Here is a 12,270-nt window from a genome sequence, read left to right as displayed (position 1 = left end):
CATGAGAAGCTAGTTTCATACCACTGTTATGATGGAAGAGAGACTTAGGATGCCCAGTGTTGGAGAGAGTCACCCTTTCCGTATTCTCTGATACTGCTCCTGGCTGATCAAAGTGGGCATCACACTGCATTAGAAGAGGGCACTGTGCAAATAAACTATCAAAAGTGGCTAGAAAACAGACTTTGTGCAATCAGACTTAAACAGAGAAAGAATGCTATGCGGTTTAAATAATCTTATACTTTATTTTAAAACTTAGAAAAAGCAATTATTAGAACACAAAATCTAGTGTTTTAAAAAATCAGCTATATTCTATACTCATAAAATAATTATCTCTAGCAGTTGTTACTAAGAGTATGGAAGCTATTTATTACTCAATATGTATGACATAAAGTGCTGCAATAATTGTTTTTTATGCTATATAAATGGTTTTCCCCATTAAGCATGCAGATTTTCTCTGCCTATTGTTGATCTGCTATTAAACATTTCACAAGTTTGCTTTGTCTTCAGAATTTGACACTTCAAGCAGCCAGTTTTACACATGAAAGAGCACAGATTATGACAGAAAAAAATCTCAGCAGTGATGTTATTATTTGGGTTTGGAGGACATTCTTCTGCTTCAGTTTCTTTTATCTTATATTCCATCAGAAAAGTCCGCTACAGAAAAGTTTTTTTTCCTTCCAACCAGTGTCAAGCCTTTACTTCTTACAATACATATTCAGAATTATGAAAACTACAGAAAAAAAAAAAAATATGTTACAGGCACATATTCTGCATCTAGATGTAACATGTGACACAATATCTTTATCAATATCAATATATGTTGATTCTTTTTTTACCATGTGTCATACTACGTATCATTTAGTACTAAGAAAAAGTATCAGATTCAGCATTTATATTCCAAAGTTAATATAAAATAGATTTCAGTTATGTTTTAAAAGCTATTTGCTTAGAAATTTGTCTCAAGAGGTAAAAATTATTAGTGAAAAATAATAACCAAGTGAGTAAAGACATATCTGAATGTAAATATCAAATAGAAAAAACACTATTCTGGATAACTATGTAAAAATACTGGTAATTAATTGCTTTGCTTTTTCATACAATAGCTTGTATAGACTGTCCCTTAATAGCCTCTTATAGGGTCAATTATTAAAGTTTAATTTTCCCAGATAAGATCATCTCATGTAATTCTTTGGTTAACAAGACATATGCCTTCTTAGAATTATCTAAAAAATAAAGAGGATCAGTAATTGTAGATGGATTAAAACCTTCATCCACAAGTCGAAATTTTTGTTGTTTGAATGTTCCTGTCATTTCCATTTTTTCCTGCAGTAGAGAGAAAGATACATTATTCAAAAAGAAGCCACTTTTCTTTTGCTCACATTCACATTTGTTTTTCAAAGTCTTACTTGATGTAAATCAGTTTATTCTCATTCTGCTGAAGGACTGGAGCTTGTGTGCTGCTACAGACCCACACCAGAGACATGGCTGATAAAAGCTAGAGCCCATTCCTTTCTGCATCCCTATGCAGTGTCTCTTTAGTGTCACATGCAGTGTATGCAGCCCCAACATGCCCAAGATAATCACAATCTGCACTGTGCACATTACAAAAGGAAAACTACACACCATGAAGCTTCTGAGAGTAAAACCTGTGATTACCAAGAACTTAATAAAACTCAGGAAATTTACTATATCTATGACTATTTCCATAACCCCTTACAAAAGGGGTTGAAAGAATCATGTACTCAATTGGCCATACTCATATTCAGCCATATTCAGTCCAAAGGAAGATGGATCTTGACTGTACATTTTGTTTCAGACTGCTCCAGTGCTATTGTACTCCCTGGAAAAGTGGTGTGAGGCATCTGTAATAAGACTGTCTTCTCTATTCTAACTATACTCAGCCCAACTTTAGGACCTCTCTTCATTATCTTCTCTTCTGTCTTTATATTTTTTTTATATATGCAAACAATCTCTGAACACGAAAAATTAAGTATTACATTCAACAAAAATGTCATCTTTTTTATCTGCTCCACGCATTCCTACAGATTTTATCTACCTGCTCTGATTGGTCTAAGAAATGTTCTGACATCTTCTGAAGTATGATTATATGCCAGATCAAGTTTATGTTTTAATTTGTATTAAATTAAATTTAATATGTTTTTAATTCTTTTCCCTTGAAGTTCCACCACTCTGTTCCTTCTTGGTTAATTAACAACTGTATCAACAGCAATGCATCTGCAATGGAGGCATTTAAATATTAATTTAAATTTAAACTCCAGATAGTCAATATCAATGCAATATCCAAGGTTCAGATTCATTTTGTCCAGTATAAAGGGGTTTTTTTACAGCTGTACAGGAGTGTATCTAGACTAGGTTCTCATAATTTCATAAACTGACTCCTGTAGCCTTCTCAAGTCTACTCTTGATTCCTCACATCAGAATGCTGCTGCAAGATATCTTCCTGGACTTATGAGATAGATTGATAAATACATATTTCATTTTCAAAGTCTTTCACAGACTTATTGTTTCCCCTCTTTATTCTGAACCAGTATTCCCCTCCACATACTGAACCAGTATATAAGATGGTTTAGTATAAAGAGGGGAACTACTATAATAGTATAAATTCACCCAAAGATGGGTGGTCTAAGATACCACCCTCCATAACTTAACTTCTCTTTTTAAACAATGACTATTTTTTTGATCAGCTCCTTGAACTTAGGGGGCTCCTTCGTAGACATTTTTCTGTTTCTCTTTATCGTGATGTTTGCAAAACACCAGAAATGAAAGTGGTCGTCAGACTTAATTTATCATGATTATCAATATTGTGTGCTTTTGGTACTCTCACATTTTTTCCTAGCTTTCTGTGGGAGGGTCTATTTTACCCCCAAACTGGACAGTTACTATAGCAAAGTAGTGCACAAATAAGGATGACTCTGGTGATTAGTGTGGTTACAACAATAACACACATTTTTTTATTCATCTTTTCAATTTACTTAGTATCTTTTCAAATGCTTTCATATTTGTCATTGTTACACAGAAAATAACATTCACTTTATTGTGCACATCCACTGTCTCCTGCTTTAGCTCTATTTCCTCTCTCATTTTCACTGAATAAAATGGATTTTAGATTCTTTTCTCCAGATGCAATTGTTCATATTTTTAAATCTGAATCTTCTTCTTTCACCATGCTTATGCTTCTAATCTCCCCAAATCCTTTTGTATGATCTCTGTCCTTGCTCATTTGTACAGTTTCTCTCATTTAAACATAATCTGCAAATTCACTGACTTTTTGTGTAATCCCTTTTCCAGGACTCCATTAATGAAGACAGCAAATAGGACCAGGTCTAAAACTGATCTAGTGATACATGAACAAGCACTTTTTGTTATTCACTTAGCTATCTCTGTGTTTAAATTATGTAGATATTTGTATACACAGTACAATAATGCAACTTACCTGGACTCTTAAGAAAAGGGGACAAGCATAACTTGGTAGATAGGTCACTACTTGCTTATACATTTGCTCCAAGTCTAATGATGCATTTTGCTTTAAAATAAGAGAAGCCATTCCTGCTTTTCCTTCATGATCTGCATGAAAGGAAGTGAGATGAGAATTTTGTAACATAAATGAAGTTGACATTACAAAAAATACCATACAAAAATACCATAGCATATTAACAAACGAACAGTCATGTATCTTATTCTGAGTTTCACTAAAGCTGCAAGATCTCATTCATATTTTATGTGGTATTACATGTACTTGGAGATCACTCAAATAATCAATTAAGTAATAATGCTGTAAATGAGTGTGGCGAGTAAGACTAAATGGAATCCTATGCTCAATATAATCAATAAATGTGGATAAACATCAACAACATTCCACTCTCAAAAACAAGAGTGAAGAGCCTCTTTCCTGGAGTAACCAATTATGTCTTCATTTCTGTTATATTCTCTTTCTCATGCCAATATCTTCTCAAAACTGTGGATATGAATTAAAAGAGAGAGGCAGTTAAAAGTTCTTACTGTTTTGTCTGGAAAAGGAGAGCACTTTGGGTCTTTGTGAAAGAACAAAATGGGTGAAAGGTAAAAGCAATGAACGTCAGCTCTCAAAAGTAACTAAACACTTTAACCATCAGCTAGTAGTAACAGCAGAGATGTTCTGCCAACCTTATCTTTGTTTTGGTTTAATTTTTTGCTAATGCTACAAAATCTAAGGGATTTCATTTGTTTATCCTTAAGTGCAATTATCAAGACAGTCAGAAAAACTGAGTATATAAACAGGTAAATGTTGTATAAGAAATTAGCATCCCTCGTACTTCTGAACCTCATTTTCAGACAGTCTTCTGTTTTGTTTCATGTTTTATGTCTTTAAAATACAGATAAGTGACACTCTTTCTCATTTTATACTCCTTTATTATTCTGTGGTGGGTTTATCCTTGCCAACAACCAAATATCCAGCCAGCTTTGTGCTCAATCCCTTCTGCCATGGGATGGGAAAGAAAGGAAAACAAGGCTCAAGTGTTAAGGTAATGGCAGTTTCATTAGGGAAACAAAAGATACATGTACAAGCAAAGCAAAACCAAGACATCATTCAATATTTCCCATCATCAGGCAGATGTCCAGCTACTTCCTCCAAGACAAGGCCTCACTTGGAGCAGTGTTTTTTTTGGGAGACAAGCACCACAACCACAAACCTCTCATCCTGTTAATTTCTCCATATCAACGCTGTTTTAGCCACCAATGCAAAGAAGTGCACCAAACAGTCTCTGATATAGGAACTTATTTTTATCCCAGTGAGACCAAGCATGTACTTTTTAAAAAGATTAAGCATGAATAAGAATCAAGCCCATATGATCTCATGAAAAATAACAAAAAACTCTATTAAAAATAAATTAATGTATTTTCTTCCTTAAAAATTAATTTTTCTCTTTGTTTTCTTTTTCAGTTTCTTCTTGGTTTTGCAAATTAACTGTTTACAGTTATTTTGTGAGGCAAAGTAAAATAAGACAGAAAAATGTCTTCACATCTTTTCCTTTAGAGCTACTTTATAATTACCTTGTTGACATTTCATTTTGACACGTGTCTGGATTTTACACAGATGTGAATTTACTAGATATTCATATTTTAATTTAGGTTATGTAGCTATCACAAATGCAGGTACGGTACATTTTCAAAAATACTCCTTATTGCATACAGATAAAAAAATGTATGATTCACTAGCTCATTCACAATCAGATAGTATTTTCATTATCTGCATCTACATTTGAGCTGGATATTAAACAGATGACTCAATCAAACATGATTAATGTTTAAAACAAGAAATAGAAAGAGTTGTGAGAGTTAGCAATCAACCTGGGAGAAACAAAATGTATAACTCAAGCTTTTACCTGGCACAGACACACCATACACATTTGCTTCTTGTATGAAGTCCAACATTACAATGACATCGGAAACTTCTGTAGTGGCAACATTCTCCCCCTTCCATCTAAAATGTGTGAAAAACTAATTTAATCCCATGACATCTGCCCTTTTAAAAAATATTTAGTAGAAACTCTATTCATTTTAGACTAACACTATGTCACATTTTTTCACACTTGTCACATTGGAATTTGATCACCAGAAGAAAATGTTTCTATTCAAATCTTACTGGCTACTATAACATTTAAGGGCCATTGAAGGTCAATACAATTGTTTGCAAGTTTTTTACATGTATATAAATGTATCAAATGTGACCAATCCCTGCTACTTGAGACATTTTTCTTCACATTAGTATCTGACTTCCTTGCTCATAGCAAATCCATCAATAGTTATATGCTTATTGAAAAGCCCATTCAAAATGCTGGAAGACCTATGAACTATTCTGAAAATGGACATTTAAATCATATACATTTAACTCATGATTGTTACTGATGGAACACTTGTGACAAAATTAAGCCTGTATCACCCACTTCAGTATCATTATAAACTACATCACAATAACAGTAAGTTGAACAGTTCCAGCTGAAAACAAATATAACCACATTATTCTAGTCTATATATCTTTAATGAAGAAATATGAAAAGAAACCATAACTGTACCTGAAGGTATCTCCAATCCTGTCCCAAAAATACAGAAAATTGTCATGGTCTTGAACCATTAGATCTCCAGTATTAAAATAAAGATCTCCCTTCTTAAATACCTCACAGAGTAATTTCTTTTCCGTGTGTCTTTTATTGCCGGCATAACCAAAAAAGGGGTTCTTTGCATTGACTTTGGAAATCAGAAGACCAGCTTCACCTATACAGAGAAGTTGAAAGAATATAAACCTAAAAATTTCTGTACCTGACATTAATATTAGTTTCAATATTGTCCATGCAAACTCACAGTCACTTGTATTTCTTGCTTGTGACTCATCAGTTTTTTCACCAGAATGGTCATCTATCAATTGTAAACCCACTAGTAGTTTATTATCCTCTGAAAGTGCACAATTCAAGTTAATACTGAACAGACTCCCCACATGTTACTGAATTTCCATGATGAGTGTCAGCTTTATCAGCTTCCTAATGAAAAACTAGCGCTAATCAAAAGTAGATGCTCATAGCCCAGGCACTATGTCCCTATTTACTCTCTTTTCAGAAGTTCTGAGAACCGAAATTACCTCAATTGGTTGGTGCCTGGTGTTAATAACACCAAGCTTGTGGGTTTAATCCCTGTGGGGATCATTCACTTAAAGAGTTTGACTTGATCCTTGTGAGTCCCTTGCAACTCAGAAAATCCTGTGACTTCTTAAGAATATTCATTAAAGTGAGATAGCATCATCAGTTTAGGTTTTGGTGTAAAATATAAAAGTTCAATAAATTTTTTTCCTCAAAATTAGGGAGAGTAGGGGAAAGGATTATACTCTAATGCATGTAGCATACCAGGGTGTTTGTTTGCAGAACATGGAATAATTGTATTAAATAACCTTTCTGGGAGCAAGTTCTGAACAATATAGGTTAAGAGTTCCATTACTTTGTAACAGAGACAAGAATTATAAATAATAAAATATATTAAAATGCTTCCAAAAGCAGGCACAATTTTTAATTTAAGACTGCCTCCTTAATAAAGAGCTGTGCCTTTTTTTTCCATAAAGTGGTAGTGTTTAAAGCAGCAGTATTTAGTTCACTGGTTCTATCAGTGCAGCCATAATGCTCTGATGAAATAAGACATGGGTAAGACAGAGATTATAGACAAAGATAATACTTTTCATTAGACTGAGTGGTGTAGTTGGAAAAAAATTAGACCAAGTGTCTAATTAAAGGACGTGTTCCCTTCACTGGTCAGTCTGGCATCCCTAGAGATAAATTCCTATAAAATTTCAGCTTTTGGGGACATATGATCTTCAAAGTACCCATGTTTGATTACCAACTGTTAGAGAATCTCATAACTCCTTTAAAAAATCTGTTTCAGCTCCCCATTAAAGCTGTTTGCCTGACCTTTACTATGAGTTTTTCTTGCTTCAGTTTCAACTGTTACCTTCCCACAGTTCAATGTATGCTCCAGTATCTCATACCACTTTGAAAAATTGTCTAATCATGATTTTTGATAAATATTTTTAGGACAGCTATAATCAAGCAATTTAGGTTTTACGTTGTTTGGTTGGTTTTTGTTTGTTTAGTTTTGTTTTTTTTAATTATTAAGCTGAATCACATCATTTAGTCAGAAACACTTAATCTCTCATCAAAAAGCATTTGCTCTAATCCACCAGTCCTTCCTGTAGATCTCTTAGGCAACCATTTCCTTATGTTAACCTCCTTTAAAAAACACAGATGTCACTATGTATAAATTCAAAGATAATACTATAGCATCACTTTTGAACACTACTCTTCTGTGAATATATCCAAGGATCTCCTGAGTGCTTCCAATATCAGCACTGCTATGTTTATTGCTGTTTTATCTGAGATCAAAAATCATATTGCTTTTTTTCAGAGCAAAGAGTAATAGTTAATGTGGTAAACTGCAGTAACACAATATCAAGGCTCCTTAAAACAACTCTGTGAAGTATTTTTATTAAAATCAATAAGCTGTAATATCCTATTAAAATACATACTTACCTTTCTTAACTTTTTCACACCAACCATGCTTATTTCTAATTGGTTCATCTTTTTGGAAATCATACTTGATTAAATCAAAAGGGAAAAAAAGCTAAAAAAAGGGAAGAAGTCATCAGTTACTCATCTACACAGTGACATCTGGTGGCAGCAAACATACATAAGGAAACCTGTATTGTCTTGCTCATCTGAAAGGAGAATGCAGTTTCTTTTAAAACTGAAAACGTTCTATATGAAAATTTATGCCATTTCCTGGAGGTAAGCAACATCAAAGCAGTTTTTTAAATGAAGACATAGAACTGTTCTGTTGTTGATTTTCTTACAAGTAAGTTATGGGATCCACATCATCAGTGAATGAGCAGTGTGAGTCAGCATAATAGAAGCATTATCTCTAGTATTTAAGTGACGTTTAATGGTGGTAGCCGATAGGACATGTTCTTGGGGTCTTCTGGCACTGAAAACAGCTGGCAAGAGAAAGGCCTCACAAAGGAGTATCTGCTTCCTGTTGGGCTTTACTTTTGCTTAACTAGCCTCAGTTCTTCCCTCTTGCTTTCTCAGGCTGTATGGTGGTGGGAAGTGAGCACCAGCAGCAGGGTACATCTTGCCATGGCTCCAAGCAAACTGAAGGAGAGGACAAGATCTCCTATCAAAACTAGCAACTGCAATACTTTTTTTTTCCTTCTTTTTTTGTTTTCTTTCTTTCTTTCTTATTTTCTTTTTTTGATTTTTTTTTTCTTGAATATATAGCATTTGCCAATTATTTTGTTTCATTTTTCTGCTGTGATATGAATCCAAACTGCACCTTTAAGAGACATTGCCTGACACTATTTGGACAACTGTGTTTGCAGTAGTCCAAATTGTCTCTTTATTATTCTAAAGAGACAATTTGGCCAGCTTGGGATTCCATGCTGCCTTCTCAAAAAGAAACATATCAGCACTTTTTAATAACTAGTGAAACTGAGGTAATTATCTTTTCCTGAGAATTCTTGGCAATAGGGGAAAAAATTTATTAAACATATATATATAACTGCACTCTTCACGATAAAGAAATGCAATATAACTTAAGGAGGATTCTATGAATGTGACTGAAGTAAAGGGTAGGATGTTAAAATATAAACCTCTTTCCTTTTCTGCCACTAACTTGGTTGAAGAGTTGCATCTTTAGCCTAATTTGAAATGTTGTTGTAAATATATGAAATTTTTTTTTCTTTAATCTGAAAAAAAAGCAACATGAATCCCACAATTTCAGTTTCATATGGAAAAATGTGGTTCATTGAGTCCTATCAATGCATTTTTCTTCTACCCTAAGTCTGAAACAGAAAGTTATTTTTAAGAGTTGATCAGAGGAAAAAGGTCACAGCCTGCAAAATAATGATTCAAGAATAGGACACTACTTTAATTAAGTGAAAGGTAATAATTTTTATTAACCTCACATTAAACCATTTACCAAATTCAAGAATCTGAGAGCCAAAATGTTTTCCTCAATTAGAAAATAATTGTTTATTCTTGAGGAACAGAATGGTAGTAGGTGTTTTTTTGGTTTTTTTTTGGCTGTCTAGATTTAACTGCTATTCTTTTCCATTTTCTTTTTACATTGATATTTACTTTAATAGGTTTCATACGACCAAATGCAATGAGTAATATAAAAAATAAGAATGAAATGGTATAAAATTAAATGTTACTCTGTTTTTGTGTCTGATTAGAATAGCTTAAAATAATGCATCATACAGAGTAGTATTTTGACAGGACAGTTTTTGAGCTCTGAAAGAATGAAGAATTATTTTAAGTTGTTATAAACACTCAGAAACTGTATTCAGTATCTGAGACCATCTAAAAACTGTTGAGACTACTATTATATATAACTATACTATCTTCTATACACCTTTTTGTCTACAACTTCAGAGTATTAAAGAGGTTAATAATAAAAATGAAATTTAATTTTTTTAAGAATGAAAATATTTTTATTTCATTATTTATTTTTATTTATTATTACTTATTATCACAAATTTTATTATTATTTATTTTCTTTTAATACAAAATAAAAGGAAAGTACCACATCTTGTATTAAATATGCATAGTGAAACTATACAGAGACTGTGCAAACAGCTCTGTCTGCACAAAAGTCTTTTCCAAGCTATATCATTCTGTGATTCTAAGCAGCTTGCTTTTCATATTAAATACGAGGAAATGAAGGCTCCATAGCAAAGTATTTAGTCTGGGCACAGACTAACATTTGGTTCACCTCATTATTTAAATTCTAATGGGACAAAGACCTGAGCTGTTGAATCATTACCATATTATTTTCAGAGTACTGCATGCAACATTCATCATTTTAATCTACATCCTACTCTCTGAAGCATCACATAAATGTAGCAAACAAAAAGCATCATACACTGAGCTGAAAGTGTGCTAATGTGCAATATTGTCTACTACTATGCTGCCTAGATGTTATGTAGTAACAGCTTCCCTCACCTTTCTTTTTTTTTTAATTGATTAGAAATACGTGCATTTAAATATTGTTTTGAAAGAAGTTGTGACATTACTAAAATTTCAATTTACAAATTTTCAATTTAATTAAAATTTCAATTTTAATTTGAAAAAAAACTTCAATTTCCAAAGAACCATTATGAGAAAATAGAGATCACAAGCTTTTTATTACCGGTTTGAGAGATTAAATATTTTTGAATTCTCTTGGTTTCTAAAACAAAGCATTACATGTTTCAAGCACCTTTAAAAACTGAAATGTAAGAAAAAAAATATTTGGAGCCTAGTGTCATCACATCTTAGAGACATTTTTAATAATACACTTGAAATGCCTTATTTATGCTTATCTATGCAGACACATACTTTGCTTTCCAAAGTAAACAAAACCAAGAAACAAATCTTCTAAGCTATGTTTGATATTAACTGAATCATGACATGTAAGGATACAATACCTTAGAAAACACTTGTAGTACTTTAGATTATTTTAGCTCAAAATGAGTCAAAGGAGAAGAAACATTAATTTTCATTGGCCTAGGAGCTTCTATTGCTTGGATCTATACATCAGTATTCTTCCTTTGAACCCAGTTTTCCAGGATCGTAACATTTATTTGAAACTACCTTTATTTTTAAACTAAAAAATTTGTCTTCTGCCACAAGTTCTATGACTGCATGAGGAAGTGCATAATACCAATTCTGAATGGCTGTGTGAAAGCTATTTTATATGCTGAAATGATTTAAAATTTGTTGTAAGATCTAAATGTTTCTCAGCTCAAAGCTGATTTTTATATATACAGTTTGCATAAGAGATTTGGATTCCTGTGATAGTTTGCATATCCTTGCTTAAAATAAGGAAAAATTACATTTACAAATAAAGTTTGGAATTTTTTTTTATTTTTTTTTTTTTACCTAATGGTTTTCAGGTGAACATGCCATGGGTTATTTTTAGCCCTTCTTATACGCTTCCTTGGATCTCAATAAGCCCAAGCTCCCTTGTTATCTGCCATCAGAATTTATTTCAGTATAAGAAAGATATATATATATTTGACAGAAACAAATGAGGGTCTTTAAGATTTTTCCCATATCACGTTTATATAAATACACATATAATGTATGTCATATATAACATAATTGATTATTAACATTAGCTAGGTACATATGTACATCAGATGTAAAGATGTAAAGATTAAACAGTAATTTACTATATTACTGTGTTAATCAAGACACTATTTTTTGTAAAACATTTTAAGTTTTACTAGCTAAAAAGCTATCCAAAGGCTTCTACTTTTCTGTTCACTGACCCTATGTAAACATCTTTATTGAAAGATTTATTCATATTCTAGAGGGATGCTTTCATGCACATGAATTAATCCCACTTACATAAAGAACACATTATGAAAAGAAACAAGTGCAAACAAGATCACTGCTTTTAGTTAACATCTTAAATACAGTAACTGCTGTAACATTCATCTTTCTTCCTATTACCTTATCTCTTCCAATTTTTTTAATGAAAATAAATGTGTTCTGTAAAACCTTAATATTTATCCCCAGCCCTTAGCAGTTGGCAGAAGTTACTTTGCTCATTCTGAGAGCTCGGTTTGCCTCTTAAAGCTGTAATCTTGTCTGTATTTCACCTTTACAAACTGTGCCATTGTCACTACCTACCACACTCCTCTTTTTTTCCTTCTCCTCTGCACCCCACTAAAAATGTTATACTTTGAAA

The 12,270-nt window shown here is 32.6% G+C and overlaps 1 protein-coding gene across 2 annotated transcripts in view; it reads right to left on the bottom strand.

Moving 5' to 3' along the window:
* Positions 1-217: 217 nt before the first annotated feature.
* Positions 218-12,270, bottom strand: part of SLC27A6 (solute carrier family 27 member 6) — a 37,142-nt gene continuing 25,089 nt past the window's right edge. The window contains exons 6-11 of one of the 2 annotated variants that reach the window (XM_088054543.1): positions 8,070-8,160; positions 6,075-6,273; positions 5,385-5,482; positions 3,455-3,585; positions 1,266-1,323; positions 218-730 (exon numbers count right to left, since the gene is read on the bottom strand). In XM_088054543.1, coding sequence (XP_087910669.1) covers positions 696-730; positions 1,266-1,323; positions 3,455-3,585; positions 5,385-5,482; positions 6,075-6,273; positions 8,070-8,160 — 612 coding nt within the window. In that variant the 3' untranslated portion in view covers positions 218-695. Of the gene's footprint in view, positions 1,324-3,454; positions 3,586-5,384; positions 5,483-6,074; positions 6,274-8,069; positions 8,161-12,270 lie in introns of both variants that reach the window. The other variant, XM_005530039.3, reaches the window with a different exon arrangement.

This window comes from Pseudopodoces humilis, chromosome 4 (assembly GCF_049639895.1).
Source record: "Pseudopodoces humilis isolate 2021_Gansu_Grassland_sample_001 chromosome 4, ASM4963989v1, whole genome shotgun sequence".
NCBI lineage: Eukaryota > Metazoa > Chordata > Aves > Passeriformes > Paridae > Pseudopodoces > Pseudopodoces humilis.
The sequence above is the reverse complement of the archived record's forward strand: the minus strand, read 5'-3'. Positions and strand labels throughout refer to the sequence as shown.